The sequence below is a fragment of the Chiroxiphia lanceolata genome, chromosome 14 (genome assembly GCF_009829145.1).
Source record: "Chiroxiphia lanceolata isolate bChiLan1 chromosome 14, bChiLan1.pri, whole genome shotgun sequence".
NCBI classification, from domain to species: domain Eukaryota; kingdom Metazoa; phylum Chordata; class Aves; order Passeriformes; family Pipridae; genus Chiroxiphia; species Chiroxiphia lanceolata.
The window spans coordinates 1875510-1903082 of record NC_045650.1 but is presented as its reverse complement, the minus strand read 5'-3'; the positions used below and the strand labels follow the sequence as shown (position 1 = coordinate 1903082).

The 27573-nt window shown below is 42.9% G+C and overlaps 1 protein-coding gene across 1 annotated transcript; it reads left to right on the top strand.

Moving 5' to 3' along the window:
- Nucleotides 1-97: 97 nt before the first annotated feature.
- Nucleotides 98-27537, top strand: ALG13 (ALG13 UDP-N-acetylglucosaminyltransferase subunit). The gene is made up of 29 exons (XM_032702337.1): nucleotides 98-278; nucleotides 822-987; nucleotides 1205-1343; nucleotides 3085-3189; nucleotides 4488-4797; nucleotides 4833-5030; nucleotides 5382-5465; nucleotides 6307-6357; nucleotides 7084-7130; nucleotides 8061-8133; nucleotides 9926-10007; nucleotides 10351-10531; nucleotides 11266-11341; nucleotides 12059-12167; nucleotides 13276-13340; nucleotides 14216-14316; nucleotides 14944-15071; nucleotides 15768-16002; nucleotides 16167-16280; nucleotides 16470-16626; nucleotides 18617-18761; nucleotides 19206-19265; nucleotides 19392-19447; nucleotides 20064-20126; nucleotides 20485-20656; nucleotides 21857-21979; nucleotides 25439-25479; nucleotides 26334-26514; nucleotides 26619-27537. Exons 1-29 carry the CDS (start codon nucleotides 198-200, stop codon nucleotides 26882-26884), a joined length of 3609 nt encoding a protein of 1202 aa, XP_032558228.1. The 5' UTR covers nucleotides 98-197; the 3' UTR covers nucleotides 26885-27537.
- Nucleotides 27538-27573: the final 36 nt, after the last annotated feature.

The following is a 27573-nucleotide window of genomic DNA, read 5'->3' as shown; positions in this document are numbered from 1 at the left end:
CCTGCCCGCTCTCCGCTCGCCCGGGCGGCGGGGGCGGGACGAAGGGAAGGGAGAAAGGACCGTGAGGAGCAGCTGCCCCCGCCCCCTCAGGGCCGAGCCTGCCCCTCAGCGCGGCCGCCATTTCGGGGAGCGCCGAGCCGGGCGCGCGGCGCCCTCTGGTGGCCTCGCGGCCAGCCCGGAGCCGCCGGTCGGTGGCCATGAAGTCCGTGTTCGTCACCGTGGGCACCACCAGCTTCGACGAGCTGATCGCGACCGCCCGCTCCCCGCCGGCGCTGCAGGTGAGGCGGCCGAAAGAGCGGCCCCGGCCCGCGCCTCCCCCGCCTGGCGCCTGCGCGGTGGGAGCTGCCCCGCCCGCCCCAGTGCCGGCACGGGCTGCTGGGGGTGTCTGAGGGCGAGCGGCGTTCCGGGGGTGTCTGAGGGCGAGCGCCGTTCCGGGGGTGTCTGAGGGCGGGCGCCGTTCCGGGGGTGTCTGAGGGCGGGCGCCGTTCCGGGCGTGTCAGAGGGGGGGAGCCGTTCCGGGGTGTCCGCGGGGAGAGGCGTGAAGAGTTGGGGGAAGGGGAGGGGGCAGCGGTACCCGGGCCGCCGATCAGAGCCCGGCGCCCCGGTGCCCGAGTTGGGCACACCTCCTCCATCCATCCCGCCCCTCATCTGTCTCCATTATCGCTCCCCGTCATCCCTCCCCGCCCCCTCCTCTCCCCCGTCATCTCCCTCTCCTCCCTCCCCTCACGTCATCCGTCCCCTCATCCCTTTCCCCCTGTCATCTCCCTGTCCCCCCCTTGCCCCCCGTCATTGGTCCCCTCATCGCTCCCGTCCCGCCGCAGGCGCTGCAGAGCCGCGGGTACCAGAAGGTGGTGCTGCAGGTGGGTCGGGGAGCGCTGCAGCCGCCGCTGCCCAGCGGCAGCGCGGCCCTGGAGGTGGAATCGTTCCGCTTCAAGGACTCGCTGGCAGAGGACCTGCGGAGCGCCGACCTGGTCATCAGCCACGCAGGTACAGCCCCCTTTGCTTGCCGGGCCTGTGCTCCTGGATCAAGAGTGGGGTCCGTGCAATGAAGTCTGTGACTTTCTAGCTCGGGGGTGGGCTGATTGGTAATGTTGAGGTCTGCAGTTAGAGGTGGGTGTTTAAATGTCCACCTCCAAGAATCTCCCCTGATTCAGGAGCAAGTAGGATATTTCATCTCTCACCGTGTTTTCTGTTTCTGTTGTAGGTGCAGGTAGCTGTCTGGAGACTCTAGAAAAAGGAAAACCACTAATAGTAGTAATAAACGACAGGCTGATGAACAACCATCAGCTTGAACTGGCCAAACAGCTCCACAGAGATGGGTACGTCCTCTGCTGTAACTGCAGGTATGCAGCTGCTGTGGCTGTCCTGGCTGGGCAAGTGCTCAGCACATTGACTGTGTTACTGCAGAATTCAGAATGTACCAAAAAATGTACATCCTTCTTTGTAACCTCCATTTGTTTGCACGTTAGATTTTCCAGAGTGGACAGATTAACATTATGTGCTAATTGACCAGACTTACCAAGCCTTTTGACTGTGGCCCCTTTAATTATTTTTTTTCCTTTGAGGGCACATGTATTCAGATTAAAAGAGGAAAAATTTAAACTAAATAGAAGTGGTTGAATTTGGAACAGTCAGGTAGGATCCTAGAGGCACCCAACAGCTACTCTCTTTCTCTGCTCTTTCTCACTATTTGTGGGATTCTTTTTTTGAAGTCTAGAAATAATACAGCCTAGACCATCAGTTTGCAGCCATAAACCATATGGAATCAGTTCCTCCCTGCAGACTCAGCACTCCATCATTTTGCTACATGCACTTTCCTTGTAAAGGGCAGGAGCTGAAGTTGACTGTGCAGCTGCACTAACATAACAAGATTAGAAGTATCTGGAGTATTTAGAACAAAACATAAGAATGGCTTTACTGATGCAGATCAGGAGTCTACATAGCTCAGTCTCCTCTTGGCAGTGGCCATATATAGATGCCCATCCAAAAGCAGAAACAGGGCAAGAACATGTGGTTGTATTACTTTCTTTGTAATGCTCTTATACACTTGGATTCAGGGGGATTCCTAAATCAGATGCTGTCTGGTTAGTACCTTCAATACTTCTGTCTTTCAATTACTTATTCAGGCTGCCCTTTTAGCCAAACCTTCAGAATCCGATGTATTCTCTGACAAGGAGTTTCACAGATCTACTGCCGGTCATTTCAGGGGAAAAAGTAAAACAACCAAACAAAAAACACACACAAAAAAAATTCCCAAAACAAACCACTGAGCAAACAACACAGAAAAAAAAAATCCCCTCTCCCACCAAAAAACCCCAGCTCCTTTTGATAGTTCGTATTCATCCTGACTCCTGTTTGTTCCATTTCCTCTCCTTTTGGGCTGTATCTTACTGTTTTCTCTTATGATAGACTGCACTCTAGAAATAGCAGATGACCTGTACATTGAAGGCAGAGGAAATACAACTCCCAATTTTTAGTCTGCATCTTGTTCCTTTGCCCTGCAAATAGGATTTCATGTGTTTCAGAAGAGCTTTCTTAACAGACTAGGTGTGGCATTCATTTATATCGAGCAAGTTTTAAGAAACTTGTTATCTTGGTGCTTCTGTCAGCTATGGAGACAGGAAGGAATTTTTCTTTCTTTTTGTTGGGCAGTGTCAAGCATTTGAGCCTTATCTGCAGCTTGATAATAGCAAGTAACAGATTGATGTAGCAGTTCTTTGTGGCTCTGGGATTGGTGGAGGACTGTGCCATGTGTTCAAACAGGATGAATTTCCTGGTATGGTTCATGGAGAAGATCCTTGGATGTTGTTCAGTCTCCCAGCATTGCAACCACAGAAGTTTAAAAAGTTAAGGAGCTGAGGTGGTCTGTGAAAGCTGAAGTATGTTCTCAGCAGTGCTGCCTTAAGAGCCAGTTCTGGTTGGGGCCTGCTGCTCTGTGAGGTCTCTTCCTTTCATGTCCTTATTTTGGTTTCCATGCTAAAGGATTACGTACGTAAAACTAGAAAGAAAATTATGTGTATAAAAAAATTCCCTTTGGGATGGATTTCTTTTTTTTTAATCTCTGGGTTTGATCTGTTTTTACAGCACTCTTGTGGAGACACTGCAGTTGATGGACTTGTCAACTTTGAAACCTTTTCCGCCTGGACAGCCAGAAAAGTTTGCTTTGTTCTTGGATAAAGTTGTTGGGTTTCAATAAACAATACAGAAGAATAAAAATGTGAGAAAAAAACACTTTTCTGCTCTCATAGTGAGGTCTTCCATACTTAAGATCCACCAGCTTGAGCAAACCCTCAAAGAAGATATCTGTTAATATTAACTGGCATGAGAGGGTTTCTAATTTAGTGCCAGAGTCATCCAGCTTTATGCTTAAAAGAGCACAGAGCCAACCAGGAGAGGAAGAGTATGAACTGTCTGGTTTCATGGACTGACATTTTACATCACAAGATCTCCACTGGGATGGTAATTCCAGTGATGAGGACAAGCTAGACTACTTCTTAAGGGGCATATATGCCAAGGACAAGTGGAATTAAGTTGGTTTTGTTGATCTTCCTGTGCTGTTGATCTTCCTGTGCTGTTCTGCAAATAAGCAGATGCCTTCTTCATGTGCTTACAGTAATACTGTAAAGAGAAGTCAAAAGGGAGAGATTTAAGCCTCTTAAAAGAGAAAGGGGCATGTGGTGAATCTGGGTGAGAAAAGTCAAGAACTGCAAAGCTGCTGCCAAACTGCCCAGCAGGTGACCTGCGTTTGGGTGATTCACTGCCAAAGTAAAACACGGGAGAGGAATGGGCTTAGCAATACAATCACTCCATTTACACGGTGTTATCCACATAGTGACTTAGTTTGGGCTTCTGTAAAGCCCAATATTTCCTATTTAGATTAAATATTGGGAAGAAATTGTTCCCTGTGAGGGTGGGGAGGCCCTGGCACAGGTTGTCCAGAGAAGCTGTGGCTGCCCCATCCCTAGAAGTGTTCAAAGGCAGGTTGGACGGGGCTTGGAGCAACCTGGGCTAGTGGAAGGTGCCCCTGCCCATGGCAGGGGGTGAAATAAGGTGATCTTTAAGGTCTCTTCCAACCCATACCGTTCTATGAGTCTGAGGCCGATTCGAGCTCCCCATTTAAACCATTGAAATGGTCAATTATGTTGATTTGTTCAGGTAAATGTTTAGAAAACCAAAGGGTTTACAAATGTTCATGCAGGCTCTTAGGTTTGTGAAGGTCTGGAATTGCAGTGCTAACTAGTGCTAATTGCAAGTACGTTATTTGTTTGGGATTTTTCGCTGATGTTGTTTAAAACAACAAAGTGGAATTTTTATTAGGAAGCTGAATGTACATAGAGGCATTCTCCTAATCAAGTGGAATAATCAGGCTGCACAGGTGTCATTTTTGCCGATCCCCGAAGTTTACCCCAAGTACTTTCTTAGGAACAACTAAGATTTTCATGTCCTTAACGATTTTTATAGAGCTGTTTTTTCAAATTTACTGCCAGCAACTTGTCTCCGGCCCGGGAGCGTGCAGGGATGTCACAGGGAATTCTGCGTAACCAACTGGCCCGATGTTCCCCCTGGTTACGTAGCCAGGGATGTCGAGCGATGGAGGTGAAGGGGTTGGCGCAGCAAGGGCTCTTCCCCGGGCACGTCGGGGAGGAGAGGGCTGCGCACTCACGCCGGGGGCTGGAGCGGGGCGGGAGAACGGGACAGCTTAAAATGGCCCGGGCGGGGAAGCTCCTGCGGGATCCCCGGGAACAGAGAAGGCACCGGGGGCCGGTGCCGGGGGGGTCCCACCGGGCGATCCCGCAGGTGGGCGCGGCCCCTCATTAGCGGCCCCTCATTAGCGGCGGCCTCGCGCGGAGCCGCCGCGCGCCGAGCTCGCGTCCGCCTCAGCCGGGAAGATGCAGAAGGGCTGGAAAAAGTACTTCGGGCAGAAGTCCTTCAGCGAGGTGGCCATGGACGAGTACCTGGGGAGTCTGGGACTCTACCGCAAGATGACGGCCAAGGACGCCTCTTGCCTCTTCAGAGCCGTCTCGGAGCAAGTGCGCAGCCGGCCGGGCTGGGGGGAGCCCGGGGCGCCTCAGGCCGAGCGCCACCGGGGCAGGGTTCGGGGTGCTCCCGGAGCCCCCCCGGGTGCCCGGAGTGAGGTGGCGCGGGTGGGGATGGAGGGGGGTGTGGGTGTGGGTGGGTGAGAAGGTGTGTGAGGATGGCAGCGATCAGCCCCCGGGCACCGGGCGCTCCGGCTGCCGCCAGCCCTCACGTGTCCGTGACCCTCGGCTCTGTGCTGCTACCAGTCTTTGCAAACTGCGCGTAAAATAAGAAATACTGCGAAGCGTGAAATAAGCTCTGAAATTTTCTCCTTCGTTCCTTCGTAACTTTTTATTTTCTTCCAGCTGTTTTCATCTCAAATTCATCATTTGGAAGTTAGGAAAGCTTGTGTCTCCTTTATGAGGCAGCACCAGTCCAAGTTTGAATCTGTAAGTAACTGCGTCGGGCAGCTGTGCACGTGTAGTTAGGCGGAACGGTGGGAGGGGGTGTGTGGTTTTGCACTAAACACGCCCACATGAACGTGCTGTGCCTTGCCTGGCTTGCTGCGTGTGAGAGGAGAGAAGTGGCAGGATGACTGCTTCCTTACCTTATTTGAGTTGCAACCACACAACAAGTTACTAAAACCCAAGTAACAGGGTGAGAGTTATTTGTGTATAATCTCTACGGAGCAGCCATTGCAGAAATGGATAGGTAGGAAATATGTAGGACTTCAGAGCAAGAAACAAATATCAAAAGATAGTGGAAAATTCCAGTATGTGTGAAATCATTGCATGAAATCGTGGGGTTTTGGGGTGGGTTTTCTGGTTGGTTTTGTCTGTGGCAGTTTGTGTGGGTGCAGCTGCGTATATGGTGTTGGTGTGGGTTTTGGGGGTTGTGTTTTGGGCTTTTATTTGGTTGGGTTTTTTCCCCCAGTAATCATATGTAAGTGCATAATCTAAACTAGGAGGGAGATGAGCCACAGAGTATGGGTCGCTGACTTGTGCTCCTAATTTTTTTTAGAATCTATTGGTATTTCCACGTTGGTACCCCAAATCATTCCCATGATTTAAGGCAGGGAAGAGCTAAATTCCTGCCCCTGGTCAGGCCAGAGCCCTTCAGAACCCAAAACTGATACGAATTGGCAGACTAGTCCTAAATTTGATGTTTATGTCCCCGGCCCCTGCCCTGCCCCCTTCCATACAACAGCTAGTAGCTGTTATGTAGTGTTTAGGTTTAACTTTGTTTTTCAGCTGCCTAAGTTTTTGTATTTGTTTTGTTCATTGTTGAAAGTATGTGGAAGGCTCATTTGAAAAATACCTAGAACGACTAAGAGATCCGAAGGTAAGAACTGATCTAATACTTCTCAAGAGACTAAAATTTGAGGAGACTAGAAAAGGAACCTAATTAGGTGACAGTTTAAAATGTGCTTGAGTTTGCGATTTTTTTAGATGGACCCCAATCCTGGGGTCTCATTTGCATAAGTAATAGTAAGGGTTTGTACTAAATGACCATGAAAAAATTGTTTGTACAGTACCACTTTTAGTGGGGAATTTGTATGGGTGCAAAGAAGCAATCTCTGTAGGCTGGACAATAAAAGCTTATTCAAAATTGCAATTCTTCTCTAAGAAAAAAACAAATAACATGGAGTATATTTCACATTAAATGTTTATCAGGGTTTGCAATCCCCTGCTTCTTCCTTTACCCCCAGGTTCAAATACCAGAGTTCAAAGTTTTATTTCTTTAGTCTTTAACCAGTAAGCTTGATCAATGCTGCAGTCTCTGAAAAAAGTGTGATTTTCATTTCAAAGCAGATCTATCTTGAGTGATGTGTTTTAAGAGCTACTGCCAGAACCGTTTTTTTTTTACTCATTTTGGTAATTGTGGCTATCCCATCCTGCAGACCCCTTTCACCACACCACACTCTCCCCCAAATCCCAATATCTCAACTTCCAGTGCATTGATTAACAAACTGATGAGTTTGGATGGGGGTTTTAATACTACAGAGAGCTGGAATAAAGTTGTTGAAGATGCCTCTACTCTTTTATGTAATCTTATAATCTTGCATAGGAAAGTGCTGGCCAGCTGGAAATAAGTGCTTTATCAATGATGTACAAGTAAGTATCTGTTTCTTATGTTTTCTTGTTTTGGGTTGATGGTGTGGGGGTTGTGGCCCCAGAACCTTCTAACTCTTTGTCACTGAGATGTGGATGTGTGAAACATGGTGAGAAATGCTTCCTTAACACTTACCTAACATGTAAATGGTGCCATCCCAGCTCCTGTGGGTTAAGGGGAGGGTCGCTTTCCAGGGATGCTCCTCTGTTATCTGTTTGTTACTATTAAACTTTCTGGTGGCTGAAGGATGGAAAATGGGGAAAAACAAGGGGCTGTCTGTAGTGGAAACACTGTGGTAGTTAAAAGCATGACTAAAACTCTTGTGAGTCTTCTTGAAAGTAACAGTAGTGAGGAGTACTTGCCCTACTTGGTGCATAAACCCTGATACTTATTTTGGAGGTAAATTAAAGCCTGCAGAGGGGCTGCTGCCTTGCTAAAAATGCTGCTATCCTGTATCAGCCTGGCTCTCCAGTGATAGAAATAAGAACCCTCCCTTTGCAGGCTCGTTGTGCCCCAATACTAAAGGAACAAACTGAAGTTTGGCACGAGTTACTAGTTCTCTGTACTGGGGTTCTAGTCCTTTTGCAGGGGGACTGGTTCCCTTAGTGATTGTTTTGTAAATTGTAAATTCTAAAAAAATAAATTGTCTCAATGTCTGAGCACCCTTCTACCAGCATAAGTCCTTGATTTCATCTGTGAGTAAATGCCATGGACTTTCCTGGATAGTTTTCTTTTTTCCTCTCAAGATGGGTGGTGTTTACTCATCTGGCCATTGCTTTATTGGGAGCATTCACTTTTCAGGAAAAGTACTTCACACGATTTTTTTGTAAACCAGCAGTGGATTCTCTAAACAGTTGCCTGCAAACTTCTCCATAACATGGTTCTTTTAAAAGTTTGCTCTTGTAAGTCTTGTTTTTCCTCTGCTTACCCAGGCGAGACTTCATTCTGTATCGGTACCCTGGAAAGCCACCCACATATGCCACAGACAATGACTTTGAAGACAAGGTGAGCAGAAGTGAGGGCAATTTCCTCCTACCCCTGGTATCTACTTGCGTTCAGTCCTGCTTAGTTGTAAAATCTTGCCACTGGAATTGAGCTCTTGAAACTCCAGTGCCCTTGCATATTTGAACAAAACCGCAGAGTTGACTTCAGCTCACAGAAAAAGCACAGGATTTGCACAACAGTTAACTCAGTTATAGCAGCTTGGCTTCCTATCTGAGTGATGGATTTGGATGCTGGTCCCTGCCATTCTGTTCTGTTACTCCTGCTTAAAACTTTGATTTTGATAGGAAGAGATAATATCACAACTCCGGAATATTCTTTCATGTTTCTGAAATCTTTGTGTAAAAACACTTCCCAGGGCAAATTTGAATAACCTGACAGCATAGAATGAAATGTGTTGAGTTACACCAAGATACATTTCTCATACTGGCAAATAGGAGGTGCTCTCCCCACCCCTAGTGCCACTTCCTGAAGTCAGATGAGGCGTGCAGGTTTTTTTCTTGAAGAGGAGAGGTTAATGGGATTGGACTGATCTCTTAAAGCTGATTTCTGTGACGTACAAACTGATGTGAGTTAAGGATGGGAACTATTGAAACAGCTTGTCTACAGCAGAATTACTGCTGGGGGCAAAAGGAAGGAATACAGAGGAGAAATGCTATGTATTACCTTCCCTCTGAGCCCTCTTGTTTTCTGCAGCCACGCAGATGTGGCTGCACAGTTATGTGACTAGTTCAGGCACGATGCCAGTTAAGTTGCTGTGGTGTGATTTCAGTGTGGGCTGTTATATTTGCCAAAGTGGCCAGTCTGCTCTGAATCTGTGCTGCAGCCAGCAGCTGTTGATTTCTGCTGATTAGTATTGCTTATTTGGTTTACACACACTTCTTTCTTTTTCTTTGTAGTTTTCTGTGTAGCTTAATTTAATTCCAAAATGAGCTGAGTTTAAAAATCAAGCAGTATGGTTTAAATGTGTGTTTGTCCTCCAGGGCTTTACAAACCAGAGCTCTCATTAAGTGTTGGCAGCTGTCTGTCATTAGATTGTACGTACAGGCAGCAGCTCCTGGTGTTGCTCATCCTCACCGTGAGAGGAGAGCTTGTGTTGGCAGAATACCCAGTGCTCAGAGAATTAAGAGCCCTGGCATCCCAGCCCCTGCTGGCTCTCTGGGAAGCATCCTTGCTGGCAGTGTGCTGGTAGCTGCCTGACAGCTTCTGCTGGTTGCAGTTGGCTCTGGCTGTGTGCCAGAGTGGGGTTTGATGGCACACATTTACACGGTGTGCCAGTGCATCTGCTGCAGAAATCTGCATGCACCCCTTCAAAAAGCAGCACAATACTTTTAATAAAAAGTTAGGCTTTGAGGGCTAGAGAAATAAATGCTCTTCTTGTCCGTCGCATAAAGAAGGATGAACTGTGCCTTTGACACTTGGACAGTGTGTCTCAGGGGCACTGCATTAAATGGCTTGTACTTATTTTACCTCTTGAGCAATTGGTGGTCTTGGAAGTAAGGTGGAAACAAACTCATATTTCATGTTTAATACAGCAGGATGTACAGATTGATGGTTTTTGTATGATAGACAAAATTTAGAGACTTTACCTAGGATTCAGTTTTAAGCTGATTCTACAACTTTTTCATATTTGTGTTGAGAATATTTATTGTTTTCTTGGTGAGTTGGTGTCAACTATAGAATAAAAGAATAATATAGTCTGGAGCTAGGATATCAGGTAGAAAGAACTTGGATTTACATAATTCCAGCCTTAAAGCTTTTTTTTTTTTTTCCCCCCTTTATTTTTCTTTCCCAGATTTTACTGTGTTGTTCCGGCAACGGCCATTATGACTCTGTGTATACAAAACAATTTCAGGAGAATGCTGCTGTTTGCCAGGGTAAACTTGAAATCATTTTTCTATGAAAGAGAATTACGTGTTTTCATACGTTTATAGGCAGGGTTTGTTTCAGCTTTCAGGGCTGGGGAGGAGAGAGATGGAAGCTCATTTATTGTATGTTAATATAACATACACTCATTTTTTTTGTCTGTTAAAGTGGGATATTGGACCAAATGACTTGCAGAGATCCCTTCTTCCCACCTGAATTACTTTATGATTCTCTTCTTAATTAATTTTCATATAACTATTGCTTTGTAACAGTAGATATATCTGAAGATATGCTTACCTTGAAAATTGCAGGGGTTCTTATGAATCTCACATTATCGAGGTTTTTGTTGATCAGCTCTATTATATGAGGTCCTGTACAAAGGTGTGTTTGGCATGGATGAGGAAGAATTAAGGTCTGCAGTTGAGGTGTTTCGAAGTGGATCCAAGAAGAACAGAAACAGTGGTCGTGTAGGAAGTGAGGATGCAAACTTCGGTTGTCTTCATGAAAAAGTGTCCAGAAATCCATCAGAAAAGAGGTAGTATTTTGGGAAGGGGATCTGGAAAAGGGAAGCAAAAAAAAAATTAAAAACCTTGCAGAGGACAACTTTTCCAAATTTCTTTGAATTTTTATGGAATGTTAACTCCCTTTTTGCTGTGTCATGACACAAGCACACACCTCAAGTATGTCGTGGAAGAGTAAATCCTGTGCTTTCCTTGGAGCTGGGAAGTGTCTTGTGACTGAATATCTTCTGCTCTGGGCTATGTTATAGTTGTGCCTTACTCTGTAAAATGACAGCTTATTTGTAAGGGAAATTGTTCCTTATTTCATCAAAGCTTTTTTATTGTTTGTTTTTTTTTTCTAGTGAGACACTTATTACTCTTCTGAGACTCTACAGCTCTGAAAGGCTTGAGAGCTGCCTCTGGCCAATGCTAAATGCTTGCAGACAACATTGGTTTGATGGGACCTAGAACAGGGTGTCTTGTACTTGCCAGTGCAAGAATTCAGTCACTCAGTGGGATCACCCTCATCCTTTTCTAACTCAAGCAGTACCCTCATTAGGAGTGGATGTTGAAACAAGGAAAGGTTTTGCTCTTAAAACTTGGAAAAGGATTATCCTGTACTGCATTGCACATCACTAGTGTTTAAGGCAAAATCTACCACTTGATGGCACCATGGTGCTTTTTCAGGTTGTGTGAGCAGTTGGTTGATTTTAATGCTGGCTAGAAATCATGTGTTGTATCTGTTGTAATCTTATTTTCAATTACTTAGGGTGGATGACTGGGAAGGCAATGATGCTGGCAATCCAGAGGAAGCTAAGTTCAAACAAGGCATTGAAGAAGAAAAGGTTTGTCAGTTAGAGAAGAAAACTTTACAGTTTGTTTTTGTTTTTTTCTTTTCTGTTGTATGTTGTTACCCTTGTCAGGGCTAAACCCTCTTCTGACTTTCTAAAAACGGATTTTTGAAAATATGTGGTTTATTTTTTCCATCTACTTTTGTCTTTTGGTTTTGTCCTCCTTGAGTTTCTATTAAATTGGATAAGCCTTTTTCCTTTCTGAAATTCTCTAGTTCTTCCCCTAGCTAATTTTCATTTCCATTGGAAGATGGAACTTAGCAGATGTTTCCTGGTCTGTTGTTTGTTTTTCCCCAGAAAAGGTTTAAATTGGTTCACTTTTCTCTTGTCTGTAGTGTGGACTCCATTTGTAGAGTTTTAGAAACTCTACAAAAACCTGTTTTCAGATATAATACCTGGAATTCCCACCTATTTCTGAGGTCATGGCTTCGTTGGTCTGGTTAGAGTCCTTTGATTCTTTTTGAGTAAAAAACATGCCAAACATTACTCTCAAACCTGTTTCTGCTTTCCAAAATCTGTTTGCTCAGCACCTGAATACCTAAGTGTGTTTTCATATTCTTGAGTTTTAGTTTTTAGGGGATACAGTGGAAGTGAAAATTTTGGAAAGTAGCATCTGTGCACTTTAAAATGATCCCGAGGTGCTGACAGGTTAAAGGCTGTGCTGAACACATGAAATGCTCTTGTTAATGTGGCCTTTCAACTCTGTTTTAGCCTTCAGAAAATCCTCCAAAGATGCCTGTTCCTTATAAAGTGCTAAAGGCACTGGACTCTGCGATCTATCGAAACGTGGAGTTTGATGTTTGGCTGGACAGCAGAAAAGGTATCTTTGAAAAGGGGAAAGCCAAAAAACTCCTCCTGTAGGTAGGACATGTTCTTACCAGTAGCTGGTTTCTTGTCTGCAATTCAGAGTACAAAATATGCTGCTTTTGATACTGTGTAATGGTGCAAGGTTGCTAAAAATCTGCTCTCTGCTACTTACTGACTGTATACAGGAAGTAAGAGGACTCAAAGCAGAGTACACAACTCTGTGTTGCCATTCTGTTGTATTGGAAACCAGCCAAATTTGAGAATTTTTAGTTACAGCATGTGTGTAAGGACTTCTTTTTATAGCACGATTTTGGCCTCAGAATTGTGTAATAACAAAGATCTCAAATTTAACGTTGAGATCTGTCAGATGAGTTTTTCTCCTGCTTCCCAGCCATCGTGGACTTCTACGTTCTGGAGAGATTACATGGTCTTTGTGGCTTGGGATAGGTTGGCTGCTTTTTGGCATACACTGTGACTGATCTGTAAAGCAAGAAGTTACCAAGAAGGATAAGTTTTTAAGTGATGTTTGATGTCTGACCTGATTTGCTTTGCATACTGAAGAACTCCAGCATTTTAAAACTGTGTAAGCAGTAATGTGGGTCATTAAAATTCTTGGAACAGAGTATAGTAACCAATTATCTGTGTGGAACACTGATGTGTAGAGAATCCAGGCAAGGAATTGAGAGAACCCCACTGAAATCTGGGACCAAGGAGACTTTAGGCAATGGCAGCTTTTCTGGGATAACATTTCACTTTTGCCACGTGCCACCAGGACTCTGTCAAGACAAGATACGCCCAAAATTCTTAATACCAGCATTTGCACTAAATGTGGGATTAACTCTGTATCACCACAAAGACATTGTAGCATTGAAGTAGTGGTGTTACTTACTGCATTATCTGGTTATTATTGGTCTGTGACTTAGCCTGGTTATGGTCTGTTTTAGAACATCTGCAGTTACTTCACTGTTACTATGGGGAATGTTTTCAGGTATACATAGGAAATGACAATTGGCCTATTAATTATATTGGATGCTGTCATGAAGTACTTTTGGGATACAAGAAGAAAGAACAGTAGTTTAAAGGCTTTTTTTATTTTTATTTATTTATTCATTTATTTTTAGAGCTTCAAAAAACTGACTACATGGTGTTTGCTGGGAGACAGTACTATTTAGGAGACAAGTGTCAGGTTAGTACTCAAAGGAGATTCAGTTATGATAAACTATTAAAACTGCTTAAAATAGAATATGGTAAACCATTTTATTTCATAGAATTTTCCAAGGCTTCTCTCGTTCTCTTCCATGTAGCAATTAATTTGACTTTCTTTTTAATGTAATTTTTTTCTAAAATCTCCCTTTAAACTTTGGGTAGTGTGAAGGAAAAGCAGTTTGGAAATTCATTGTGAACCAGTCATACACATTCTGTGTGTGCAGGCAGAGAGCTCAAAATGCACAGGGTGTGCTTTTGAAGGTAGTTGTCTTTAGAGTTTTTCACTTGGGTATCAGCAAAAATTCTGGATAGTCTTGTCTTTCCCAACAGTGATGTAGCAAAATACTTATATAAAATAGAAAGGGAAGAGTAGCATGATGTGGCCAGGAGATGCTGAAAGGAAGGTCAGTTTTCTTTGTATTCTGATGTTGTATGTAGTCAGGGCTTATTTTTTTTAATCACTGTTTAAAGTAGTGCTGATGATTCACTTAGTGACTTGTTTCTTGCTGAGCAGAGCTTTCCTTTCCAATTTCCTGTTTTATCTGCTGTTCTCAAGTTCTTCAGTAGTAGTCTTCCTTGGTACTTATCTGCTTGGCACAGTGTATAAAAATAAGTTAGGAAGCAGGTATCTTGCCTCTCTGTCACTCACCAGACTGATTTTATTTCCTTTTCCCTTCCTTCCTGAAGGTAGTACAGTGCTCTTTATTTTGCCTGTAATTTCAAGAAGTATTTGAGACTCCTGGGCCAACTCAGTAACACAGGATTGGCTGGGAGCAGCCTTTGCTATTAGTGGTTTGTAGACAATATTCTGATGCAGTTTGGGTTTTTTTAGAACTCCCCTTGTTCTCTCTCCAGGTGCGTCTGGAGCCGGGAGAGAGGTATTACAATGCTCATATCCAGGAAGTTGGACAGGAGGGCAACACATTGACTGTATTTGTTGAGGAGCTGGCAGAAAAGTAAGCAATCTGCTGATTACTTCAAGTTTGAACTCTTTCTAGTTGAGTTTCTGGGTTCACAGATGCTTGAAATGGGATTGTTAAGGTACTTAGAAAAGAGAACTTCGGCTTTTAAATAAAAGTGAGGCATTACTTCCTTACTGGCTGTCACTCTTCAAAGAGAATATTGCAGGACATTTTTTCTCTTGAATTTCTAATGACCAAAATCATTATTCTAATGCTTTCTGTGGAATCTTGCTGCTCTTTATTCACTGGAAAGTGAAAGTGATCTTTTCAGTTTGGGCTTAATTCACAGATACCAAATTACCCTCTGCTGTTGGAGTTTTTATGTTGTACCCAAACAACTAAATAATTGGCACTTGAGTGAATCGAATCCCTTTCTCCCCCTTGCTGTTTAATCATTCACCCTTTACCAGGAAGTAAATAGGGTTGAGACTAAAGCCTAGGTTGCCCCTTTTTATTAAACAAGTAGCAATAATGTGTGCTTGGTGTCAGAGAAACAGATTATTTATTTTCACAAGCTATTATATTTTCTGCTGCCTTGGTGTTGCTTCAGCTTACGTTGCTGTGCAGTTATGCCCAGTGTATCCTTGGGGCACTGCTACCATCCCTGTGTTCTTTGTACAGACATACAGTTCCTTTGGCAAACTTGAAGCCAGTGACTCAAGTGGCTCCTGTCCTTGCTTGGAACGTGGCTCACAACCGAAGAGGAGGAGCCTATCAGAAAATAACGGGTGGACACTTCTCAGGAATAGGTTTGTACAGGGTTTTGAGAAGCATTGGAGCTGGGGGGAGTAGGGGAGATGCTCGTGACAGTTGTAACTGTAGCAATCTTTGGATATTGGAAGTGACTTAATTCAGATTGTGATACAAAACTTGGTCGCTGCAGGGGTTTGATGTAAAGTTATCTTTCAGACAGAGATGAATTTGCCTTTGCAAAAGAGCAAATCCATTGAAATACAGAGCAAATTGGTTATTGCTCAAAATTACTGAAAACAAATTTGACTCTTGAGAACCTTATATAAAGACTGCATCAGTGAACCAGAAAGCTTGTCTGATTTGGCATTAGCAGAGATGCATGGATGGACTAGGGCTTCCCCAGCCAATTAAATATGGATTGAAATTGTTTAATTTGGAAGAGTTGTGGTTTTCTTATTTTTATTAAATAAGTTCAGCCTTCATAAAGAGATTTTAAATATTGGTTTGATTAGCTGAAGGTGGGAAGGTACTTAACATGTGAGATGCTTGTATTCTCATAATGTAGAATACCTGCTTGAGCCTTCAAAAGAAGGGCCTGAACTTTGCATAGCTATGCTGCACTTTTTCTGTCATAGGCTACTGGCTCTTTCTTTGCCATGTGTCCAAATACTAGATCTTCTCAAATGATAAAGAGAATATAGCTCAGGTTTAAGGTGTAAATCTGTCTCTTCTGTCCTCAATGAAAACTGCAGAAATGGGTATGAAAACACGAAAGAGAATGCTTAAGAAAGTTCGTGGAAAGGAAGTCTTTATGACTGTGGCTTATAGCAGGGGGCAGCCACTTCTTCCACCCCGCCTACAGCACAATGTTCCTTCGGGGCGCTCTCCTCCAGTTCACTGCTCACAGGGTGGTGCAAACATGGCACCTTACAAACCCTATCATCAGCAGAACCCTCAGAGACATCACCGTGGATTTGGCATGCTGAGGTATGAAGTCTTGAAAAGCTGTCTTGAGGTGACCACTTGTTTTCTATTCATTCTTGCTGCAGACTAGTTAGGAGAGAGTTTGTGCTGTTAATAGGTAAAACCACAGCTGAGTTCCACCTGAGAGGCACTTCCTGGTAATTGCACCTTTCCCCCTTTAAACTCAGGGGATCTGCCCAATTTATAAACAGGCACAGCATGGTTGGCCCTCAAATAGCATTCAACCCCAGTCCAGGAAAGAGATGTTACCAGAGCTATGACAATTTCTCCTGCAGGTCCCGGTAAGTGACCGTAAACCTCTTTTACCAAACATTGCTCAACCAAGCACTGGGGAGGATGGTGGGACATGAAGGGCTGAACTGGCTGTTAGTGGCACAGAGGGGTTCTTAAAAGGAGTTAAAAATGAGCACCAAAACAGTGGTGAAACTGTAGGTGGTGGCGATTCTTAACCTCCTTTCTCGTTCCTGAAGCTCGTACAGCCGTAGCCGCCGTCAGCTGCAGTGTGAGAATAAGGAGTGTCAGGATGGGTTTATGGCAGGGCATGGAGAGGAGCCTCAAGGGCCAGAAGAAACTCTGACTTTCTATGAGATTGAAGGAGAGAATGATGCTGCTTTTCCTACCTTGCCAGTAAGTTATGAACAAAGGGTAAGCTGAAACCTCTCAAAGAGAGAGGAGGAGAGAAAAACCGTACAAATGCATGGCACTTCTTTACCTAAATATGCAGCAGCTTTGGGGTTTTTTTTCTTGGAATAAGGCTTAGCAGTGAATGTCTTTGAGCATGGAAGACTAAAATTAGTTGAGATCCTGTAAAATCTGCTTAAAACCTCAGTTTTTCGAAATATTCCCCTTCTTTCTCTGTATCCTCACCAGCAGCACTTGTTTTCTTATTAGTATATTTTCATAAACATAAGTGTTTCTCCTTTTTATTGCAGTTTGAAAACAAAACAAAATCTCTTCCCCCTGTGGATGTCTGTCTCACTCTAAATGTTGTGGGAGAAAACTTTTCACTTATTTGCCACTCTGTAATTTATTGTTTGAGTAATGGGATTCAGAAGCTGTATGGTGATAGCCTGGATTGTTTCTGTGAATTTGTAGTTGGGTAGTTTTGAATTAGCATCTTGTTCCTGCAACAGTGTGTTCTGCTATAGAAACAGGAAAAAATACGAATCTAGACTTCTCATAAAACAGTCTTTCTGTTGATTTGTGGATAAAGTGGCAGAGTGTATTCTTAAACTTTAAAATGCATCTTTCTCTTTTATTTGTAGTCCAAACCTAGTCCAAAGCTGGGTGTTCTATCAAAAAAAAACCCACCAAAAAACAACTGATAAAGAGGTATCTGAATAGGAAAGCAGATCTTTTAGAAACAAACAAAAAAAAGCTTGGTAGGTTTGAATTTTTTGAACTGTATTAAAGCAGAGAATTTAACAAATGTCTTTAAATGAGGGAGAGGGAAGGTGCTCAGGGTTGCTTCAGGAGCAGTCATTTTTTCTTTGCCCTCATGCACTAGATCTTTAATCTTTGCTCTGGTTTTTCTCCAAGAGTGTCAAGGAATAAGGACAGATTATTCTGCCATTTCTTCTCTCCATATGAAATCAGTATTGCTTACTGGCTTTTCCTCCGCATTGCTAGACCATGTACCTCCAACTCCCAATAAATAGGTTTTCATGTTCATTCATTGACTTTGGTATTGTTGATGCCAAAGCTTTTTCTCTGTCTTGTTCAGTAAAAGAATATGATGTTTTCTGGGGAAAGATGCATCTCACAGAGAACTCTGCCATCCTACTAGAGGCCTGATGGGATAATCTTCTGACTTACAACCTCTGCTTCAACTCTGGAAATCTTTCAGGCCTCTCTAAACACTTTATCAGTCTTTTATGTCTTCTGAGGAGAATTTTGAGTGTCACCTCAGCCATCACAAAAGAGTGAATCGAGTTCTTTTACTCGAGCATCTCAGTCCTATAGAGTTCTCTGAAGCAGGACTATCTTTTAAATTGTGGTGTAGCTAGGTACTGACTTCAGTGCAAACACAAAGGGCATGTAAAATGTTGGAGTCCTTTGGGAAAACTTGATGTGTGCTGCTGTCTGAAACAGGCTTGCATGTGTGGGTCAAGTTAGTGCAGACAGTGGTGTCTGTGCAAGCAGTAACCCCTGGGTTTCACTGGTGGTGACTAAAGATAACCTTTGTCCATGATAATTGGAGTATTTGGATGAACTGATCTGCTGTTAGTAGATCAGATGCTCCAGAGTGAGGAATGCAGTAATACATGTTGGAGGTAGCAGTCTTGGCTGTTATCTTGGGGTCTCCTTCCTCCTTTTCAACTTTGTTAGAGCTGACTGAGTTCTGGGAGGAAGCAACTTGACTGCATAGCATAGAACACTGGTAGGTCTTGAAATAAAAAATTGCCTTAAGTATTCTAGGCAGAACAAAAGATAAAGGAAGAAAATGTGGCTGCAACTGTTTTGTGGCAATCAAGTGCATAGGAATGGACACACAGATGATACTTCTAGTAAGCTTTGGTTGCAGAAAGCTTCATCTACCAGCCTGTTGCTACTGTGTGTGTGCATCTGTGTGGAGCATGGAAAGGCTTTAAATTATTTCTAAATGCATGCTTCTGAGTTTGCTTTTCAGAGCCAGAGTAGTCCTGCTCCCACTGTCCATAGTCCAGCAGGATTTTGGGTAGCAAGGAGAAACCAGAACTCTGTTTCACCTAACAAGCAGACCCTGAATTCCTCAGAGGAAGAGGAAGCAATAAGTGAAAATGGTGAGTTCTTAAGGGATTAGTAGGCAAAAAACCAGATTTATAAATTTTTCGATGTGCTTTTGATTGTCCAAGGGGGGTCCTTACACCTCCTAGAGATCTCTTTGTTGTGAGCTCTGAATATGTGTGTGAACACATTATATTTCTTTGTTGTCTGATACAAATGTGTCTCTTCTGTTTAAGCTGCTACACCAGCACCTTTGTGGAGGTTTGTAGCAAGTTAAGTTGCTGCTTAAAAATGCATGGTGTAAATTTGGTAATGTCAGCCTTGATAACACCATTTGTTCTTCCACCAAGTAGCTTCAGTGTTTATTTACTTTTTCTGCACAAAGCAAGATGATACTCAAAACATGTTAGTAATGGATGCACTAAAATTGTACAATTGTAATTGTACAATTGTAATTGTAACTCCAAGCTTTTTTTTTTTCCCCTTTTCCTGAATCAAAGCTTCCTGTTCTATCTCCCTTGTAGGAAAATTTCATGAAGAATATATCTATGCACCCCCAGGTAAGTAAAAATTTAGTCTTTACTGATAGAATATTTGGTGAATGTAGTATTAAGACATTTTTATACGTTTCTGAAGGATTAGATTTAATGCAGCTCTTTTCAATTAATTTTGCCTATGCCCTCCAGATCCTGACTGTGAAACTGCAACAGTATTTAGTTCAGCAGAACCTACAGCAAACTTGGTAAGCTTTAGTCACAGTCTCTTCAGATGTGGGATCCTTGAGGTGTGTAGTATTCTTCACAGGAAATGTCCTTGGATGCAGGCTTAACACAGCAGGTCAGAGACTTCTTAGAAAGGCATGGTGGTTTCATTTATACATTCCCCCTCCTTTTCTCCCTAAATAGTGAGAAGTTTGAATTGCACTGGATACATGAATGATTTTTCATCTTTTGCTCTGTGGAAGAGAAAATGTCTATTTGAGTGCTGTTTACTTTTCTTTTTCTACTCCAGACAGCACTTGCTTTTATCACGCTGCCTTTCAAGTTGTATTCCAGCTAATCTTAGTCCTCCACTGTGGGACTGAAGAGATCACATCTGTGATAGAACTGACCTTAGAGCTTTATTTTTTCAATTTGAAACTAAGTCTTATTCACCTGCTGCTCTACAGTGGGTGTGAAAGCAGTCCTGTGCATGTCAGAATAAAACTGCTTTTACTTGAGCTATGAAAGATGATCTGTGTGGGTGTATAGTCCATAAATAAAAAAAAAAACAAACAAACAAACCAGGAGTGTGGGGTGTGTGCCTTGTGGCTTCTTTGCCACTTAAATGGACCGTGCTTGGTTTTGGAATCCCTTCAGGAAGAAGGGCCTGTCTCAGTGTCACCTCACGAGGAAGGGGCTTCCTACAGCTATCCCCAGAAGGTAGTATCTGGTACTTTATCTCCTACTTTTATCATGGTAGCCCTGTGGAGAGGAAACCACTCTGCATTGTGTCAGTTTGTGGGGGTCCCCTACAGCATCTTGCACCAAAGATTACAATTCGCTGCAACAGAACCAAGCAAAACAGAAGAGCCAGAAGATGCCTTGCAGGTGTCTGTAACTCTAAACTGGTATTTTTTGAGCCAATTTTTAGAGAATTTGGGTAGTTAGCTGCCTTTACAGCTAGGATTTCCAAAATGATTTATATAAAGTGAGAATTTTTGAAGTATGTGGTATTTCTGTAGTCTTTGTCAAAGCCAGTTGCAGAGGCAGTCTGCTGAATACTCTGACTCTTTTCCAGGTGTTGGTGAACTCTGCAGGAGTTTCAGCCTCCACAGATGTTTATACTGCTCCAGCTACAGGCCTCTCTTCAAATTCTGCTACCTCCACTCCAGCCAGTGTCACCACAGCAACTCCCCCCCAAACAGCAGTTCAACCTGTCATAGTATCTCCCTTTTCTGTGGGGAGGCCAGGTAGAGTGTACAGACTGCAGCCCTGGACTTGGATTTCTAAGTTTTCAGTTATTTTGCCCTCCCTCCCCTCCCCCATCCAAAACAAATGCTAAAAGGTTTAAAAACAGAAATGTCACTTGCTTTGGTTTAAAATGACTTAGTTGTTGTTGTAACTTGATTGCTGACTTTCTATTTTGAAGGGGCAGTTGCCCCCAAATTTGCATAGGAATTGGAGGTCTCTGCTTTGGATTTTCTCCCCTTGCCACCTTTAGCCAAGAGTTTTGCTAGAAAGTTCTTTTTAGAAGACAGAAGTTCATGGAAGCACCCTGGAGTTGAGATACTGTTCCAGAGGCTTTACTGTCTCTTCCAGAAGAGTCACTGGCTGTGATGTTTCAGGATTCACACAAGTGTCCGGTTCATTTTTGTGACCCTCAGTTACTTCTGTGCTTACTTATTTCTGTGCAAGGAGATCAGATTTGTGGTTGGTCACATAGTGCACTTGCCCCCTTAGATGTATTTGCTTTAACATCCTGGAAGTGTCTGTTTAAAAAATTCTTTTTCTCTTCTTGCAAGGAGGAATTTTCATGTCTTCCGTAACTCTTCGTTTAGCATCCAAAAAACCTCCACCTTCTATTCTGCTCAGTTCTGTCTCACTTTTCTTAACCTTTTTTTTTTTTTCCTAGTCTGCTTGAGAGTTTAGTCAGCAGAGCTCTCAAAGCTCTCTGCTCACCAGTGCCAACCTGCTTATGTGTTATTCCTTCATACCTAATGAATGTTTAACAGTAGGCTGTCCAAAATATTTTTGGCCTGATGTGTCTTGAACCTTGTCTTGTTTTTGTGGGCTTATTGTCACACTTCCGATGACTTGAAGTGATTAATCTGTTCTCTGTTGTTCTAGGGCAGACAATTATGTAAGAGAAGTCTGGCCTGCCTTCTAATATGGAGAAATGATTGAAAAAGACAGTTTTTGTTAACTGGGATATGAAGCTTGCAGATAGACATACAATTAAGGCTTCAGAGATCGGAACCTTCCCATCTGGTTTCAGAATTTCTTCTGGACTTGTTTTAAAGTGATTACTAAAGAGAATTTTGTTAGAGCCTGAATTTAGGGGCACTGTGGTGACAAAGTGCATGCTTAATTGTGTAACTGAGCACCTTGTTCATTTGACATACCATGGCAAAGTTGACTTTTGCGTGACATTTGTTTCCTTCCAATTGTAGCAGTTTCTTCGGTGCCATTCCCAACTTACTCAGCTCCTCTGCCTCCAGTGAGTGAGGTGGGAGAAGCTGGTGCTGTTCTTCCAGCTTACTCTTGTGATCCCAGTGGCAGTGATCTGCCTCGAGGTAATGATGGTATTTTGTGCTTTTACTCCTGCTGCTCTTCAGCACTTCTGACTCGTGTTCTCCTTGGAAGCTTGACAGAATACCAGTAGTGAGAAGAAATAGCTCTTTGCAGCTCACAGGGAGTGAGAAATAATAATATAGATGCTTATGCTAAAACATTTTAATTCCCAGTTTTGAATAGAAAGTTTGTATCTGACTCAGATGTGTGATTACTGCAGCTCTAGATGGCACCCTAAATAAATGAATGTCAGGGGAGAGGGTGCTTGGCCTATAACATACTGGTTTGTGGCACAGTAATCATTTTTCTCATAACTGATTAAAATAATTGTATTTATAAAGTCATGCTGTTGCACAGTTCAGTGGGCTGTTTTTGTTGTGCTCCAAGATGTCATTCTGTGGTATTATGAACCAGGGCTTAAGTGTAGGGTCATCTTGTTCCTTTGTATGTGTAGCCTTGTCACATACTGTCATCAGTTAGGACAGTGTTTAAGGTACATTTCAGCCACTGAGCAATGAGTGTGCAGAGACCAGGCCTGCTGTTTTCACAGGTCCTGCTGTTGTGCTCTTCAGTTACTCTGCTGTCTTGCCTGTGCTCTCAATTCCCAGATTTGTTAATCTTGAATATTCTGTTTTCCACTTCCCTGCTGTGGTACCATCACTCTGGCTGATCCTATAACATCAGAGTTCATGCTTTTCAGCTCTAGGTGAATGCCCTTAGCAGATGCTTTCAGCACTTGGGAGAATTGGGTGTTAAGTGTGCTGACAAGGAACTGGAGTGGATGTGGATTAATAACCTCTTCAGACCCCACCTGTAGCTCTTCAGCTGAGTCACTCTGCATATTATTGGCCACGTGCTTTTTGGCATAGACTCTAGAATAAGAATCTTAAGGTTGCTAATTAATTGCATGTAGCATTTATGTTGTTAGACTACATGATAATCTGAATGGCCTTTAGATTAAGAAATCCAGCAGCTTTGGGGTAGCGTAGGGTAAAGTATGTGGGTGTACTTGATCTGGAGTTCTGTGTGCTTTGCTAAAGATACCTGCAGGCCTGCTATAGATGGGGGACCATGACTTGTCAGTAGACCTGGACCTGGGAAGAAAACCTGCTGTGTGCCTTAGCATTACTTGTATCTGCATTTGTTCCAGTTTTCATAGTCTCTTGGATCTTGTTTTAATGGCAGTTCAGACTTACAAATGGTCACCTTAGGTGTCCTACCCTTACTTGGTCCCTGTATTTGAAGGAGGTGTTGATAAAAGACTGCTTGATATAAGTGTGTTCCAGAGACCACAGCAGTGTTCAGGGTTGGCCAGAGCTTCCCATCAGCAGAGTAAAAACTTTGTCATGAGATGAGCTTTTAATCAGCAGTCAGCGTGGTCTTTGTATTTTCATCAGGGGTGGGTAACTTTCTTTGGCATAGCTATTGCTTCATAAAAGTTGTAGTGTTTTACTGAAGACTTGCTTGATTTCTGGACATCTAAAATAGGAATATAAACGAAGACTGGTCTCCTACTGTACATGCTTCTGTTCCAGCATTCCACAGACAGCAGTATTTCCAGTATCAGTGTGTCACTTCAGTCTCTCAGCTCTTCCTTTGTGCTGTTATCACTGCTATGAAGCAGCATTCTGCTCTGATGCTTGCTTTGCATAGATTTGCATAAACAAAGAATAAAATTGGATAAAAAAACCCCAATCAACTTGTTCCAAATGTAGATGCAGTTTCAGCTAGATACTAAAAAGTTGGCATTCATGTAGGCCTTTGGGTTATTTTTAATGTTTTAGGGACTGTGGTCAATGTTATAGCCAGATCACCAACACTTCCAGGACTAAGTAAGCTGACATAAGGATGGATCTGTGTGCACTTCCTAGAATAGCTGTGGGGATTGTTGGCCTGGTCAGATATGCTGAACATTAAAAGAACTGAAAATTGGCAGCAATGATAGAGGAACAAATCCTCATACATTTTAAGACTGGAGTTCGTACTGCTGACATTGTGCCTTCCTGCAGCAAAATACCACATGCAGTACCATAGAGGAGCAGGGCTGGGAATGTGTGGGACATGGGTGGATAGGGAAGCATCCCTAAGGCCCTGGTAGAGAATATATGGTAACTCTGAGGTGTTGCTGAATTGAAGCCCTTAGTGGCTTGCCCCTTTTGAGTTGTCTCCCTGCTCTCCCTGTCAGCTCCCAGCTGTGCTAAAGCAAAGTCTGTGCTGTGCAATAGGTGACTTGCTCTTCCTGAGCCTTTAACACAAAGCTGTATTGCAATCTAAGAAATCAACTTTTCTCATGCATAGTTCCAGAACTGCATCATGGGATTAAACACCTGCTCTCTTTTTTTTTTCCTTTCAGTGGTCAACTCTAAAGGTTTAAAACTCCTTCGCTGTTTTTGGACAGTCAGAAATATATTTCCAAGTTCAAAACCCTGTTGTGCTTGGAAAGTGCTTTCAAAGTTCCTCCACACATCTGATATCATTTCTCAGCATTTCATGTACTTGCCTGGAGACAAATGATTCAGTACATGGAAGACAGAAGTAAAAGACTATTTGCAAGAAAGCAGGGAACTGAGTACCCTTGTGAGGAAGGGGAAGGAAGGAATATGTTCTTATTCTTCCTTCCCTGCCTCTGTTTTCTCACTTGATATAACAACTGGGGAGACCCCCAAAACTGGGTGGGAAGGTCTTAGGGTCGTTGTGTGTGTGGTCCCCATTGACATGTCTCTGTGGCCATGGCTCAGCAAAGCCCTAAAGGTGGAGGTGGTGGCAGAGACAGACTAGCCCTGGGCAGCAGCAGTGTGAAGCTGGAGTCTCTGTGGAGCTGGCCTGTTGTGTGCCAGCCCAGTGAGGGTATTTGCAGTACATGGGCAGTGTGCAAACTGTGTATGTAACAGCTTTGGTGAATTGTCACTGAGAGGTGTATGAGAAGGCTGCTTCTGCCTGTCTGCATGCTTCCAAACCCTTTCTCATTTCTGTAGTGAGGGAGGGAGGGCCTTTAGTGGTCAACTTCATTTTGGGACTCATCTGATTTCTATTTGAGAAAATACTTTTTCCTTTAAAACCTCAAGATTAACAGGAAGCCAGATTTGCTTAAATCCTAGTTGCTTAGACAGTGGAGACTTGTAACAACATTGACAGTTACCACCTGAGTAATCCAGATGAGTAAACCAAAATTAAAGCTAATGTAGTCACTGAAGTTAAATAATAAGTTGGTCAGACAAATGCTCTACTATTGCACAAACATCTAACTGGATTAAGTTAAAAAGATAAGGTAGCATTAACAGCTACTTCTATTCAAGATACATTGTTTACCCTTGAAACTTTAAAAAAAAAAAGTAGTGCTAAGATACTCTTATTCATTAACTAAGAGTAGCTTAAAGTAAAATGTTCTTAATGTGTGCAAATTGCTTTTGCTTCTTGGTTTTTATTCCTCTGCTCTTTAACGTCATATCCTTTCATTTCAGATACAAAGGTCTTGCGGTACTACTTTAATCTGGGATTGCAGGTAAGCACTTTTAAAATGAGTATAGTAAATTGCCTGTAAAAACTGCTGGTTTTCTTGACAAATATAGTCACGTATTGAACACTTCTGAGTGTGCTCAGTGTGCATCCCGTGCTCCTGATTGCTAATACATATTGGCTTACTTGGTGGAGATCAAAGTGTGGCTCAGGAAGTGAAGTTCTAACTCAAAATATGAAGCATGTATATGAAGTATGTATATTAAGTTATTTTACTCTGAGTTGTGGCGGTGGGTTTTGGATTTGCTTTTGTTTTTGCAGGGGATGGTGAATAAATATTGTTCTTTCAGTGAAGATAAGGCAGAGAACCTGAGCCATTCTTAAGAAACTTTGTGTACTTAGACAAGACATCAAAGACCACTTAGAGATGTGTGGTTTGAGTCCTCTAGGATTTGTACAGCTGTGTTCAGACTGGTTAGCACCATCTCTTTGTGTTCTGGAAACTCTTGCTCTGTTGAAGAGTTGTTTCTCTTCTGGTAGTCATATGCAGTGACAGTCTGCTGCTCAGGGAAGTAAAAGAAGTAATGTGAACTTTTTCAAATGAAGAAATATTAAAAATCTTTTTGAATATGACCAAGCCAGTAGGTGGGAATGTTCTTCCTCTGTAAATACTTCTGGCATAACAACAGTGTGGAACTGAGCTGGCCGTTGCTGTGTATTGCAATATCGTTTCTGGTAGGCAGTATTTTTTATTATTATTTATTTGTTTGGTGTTTCAAGGGGCTAGGAAGGTAAAAAATGCACTTTTTCCTAACTTCAGATCTGAACTAGTAGCGATTTGGAGGAGGGGAGTATGTGCTTATATGCCTGACCTTGTGGGGTTTTTTCTTTTCCTCTAAGTATTGCCATCAGAGCTATTGGCCTTCCATGGTGTATGTACAGCCAGTGCTGCCTCCATCTTCAGTAGAAGTTTATCCAGCATACACTGAGCCAGCTCCTGCCTTAGATCAGTCAGTACCTCAGATCTTCACTGATGCTCGGCAGACTGAAGTCCAGGTTCCCTTGGAAGCACCAGCAAATGGTTGGTATTTGAGTCCTGCTGTGTCCATAGTAATGAAAGACAGCATAAAAAGACCATGAATGTGGTTAAAGCCTGTGTATGTGCATTTTGTTCTGTTTTTTAAGGTAACTTTCCAAATGCAGAGCCTCCACCCCTATGCTATGGACCAGTGTATTACCCAGTTGTGTCAGACCCCTTCAGCCAGCAGGCTCTGCCTGGGTTTGACACTGTGGTACCTGCCTACCACTATATTAGTACCTGGCACCCAGTAAATCCTGCACATGGAAGTTCACCACAAATGGCCAACGCTGTAAGTTCAGGACCACCACACCAAATCAGCTATATTGCCTCACCTAACCCTGTACCCCATGACATGCCTCAAGGAATGTAAATCTGGGAGCTGGAAACTCATTCTTGGTTTCTCGTTTCTTGTTTGTCAACTATTGCTAATATATTTTTGTAAATGTTATCCTGTCTTAGGGGGCTGAGTCAGTTGATGAAGCTGCATTCATATTTCATGTTTAGGTTTATGCTCCTAGTTGACAAGATGTTGTTTTAGTTGATTAGGGAAGCATAGGAAAAAGGTACACGCAATCTATAATGCAGGGAACACAACTTGAATGTGGCTGCATAAAGTATGTGGAGAAAAGAGCTGTCACTAAAGGCATGTATCTCTGAGAGGTTGCACTGAACACTTGAACACCTGGTTCTTGTTGAAGCACTGAAATAGGCTGCCACTACAACTATAGATAAAAATTGGGCATAGAGTCATTAGAGGGTGAAGATGTTTAAAATAAGTTGGCTTTCTCAGATTTTGCAAAACAAAGCTGCTTTGCCCCTGGTGGTCACATATTTATAACAGCTGTATTTCTTCTGTCTGCCTTCACAGTGCATAGATTTCATGATTGGAAATACAAGAATAACGTTTTGATCTGTTGTATATTTGTAAGATTTGTTTTGTGAAAGCTGTTGCACATATGGTGATAGTCTTTGGTGGTTAATTTGCACTGACAGCACAAAATAAAAGCATTGAACATGTGAAAATGAGTGGTCATTTATCACTGGCAGATAATGTTCCTG

What these genes read in the sequence shown, in the direction of transcription:
- ALG13 (XM_032702337.1), top strand. Translation starts at nt 198, where the DNA reads ATGAAGTCCGTGTTCGTCACCGTGGGCACCACCAGCTTCGACGAGCTG. An exon ending in ACAATGACTTTGAAGACAAG is followed by an intron (nt 8,134 to 9,925) that starts GTGAGCAGAAGT and finishes TTTCTTTCCCAG; the next exon opens with ATTTTACTGTGTTGTTCCGG. An exon ending in GAATGCTGCTGTTTGCCAGG is followed by an intron (nt 10,008 to 10,350) that starts GTAAACTTGAAA and finishes TTTGTTGATCAG; the next exon opens with CTCTATTATATGAGGTCCTG.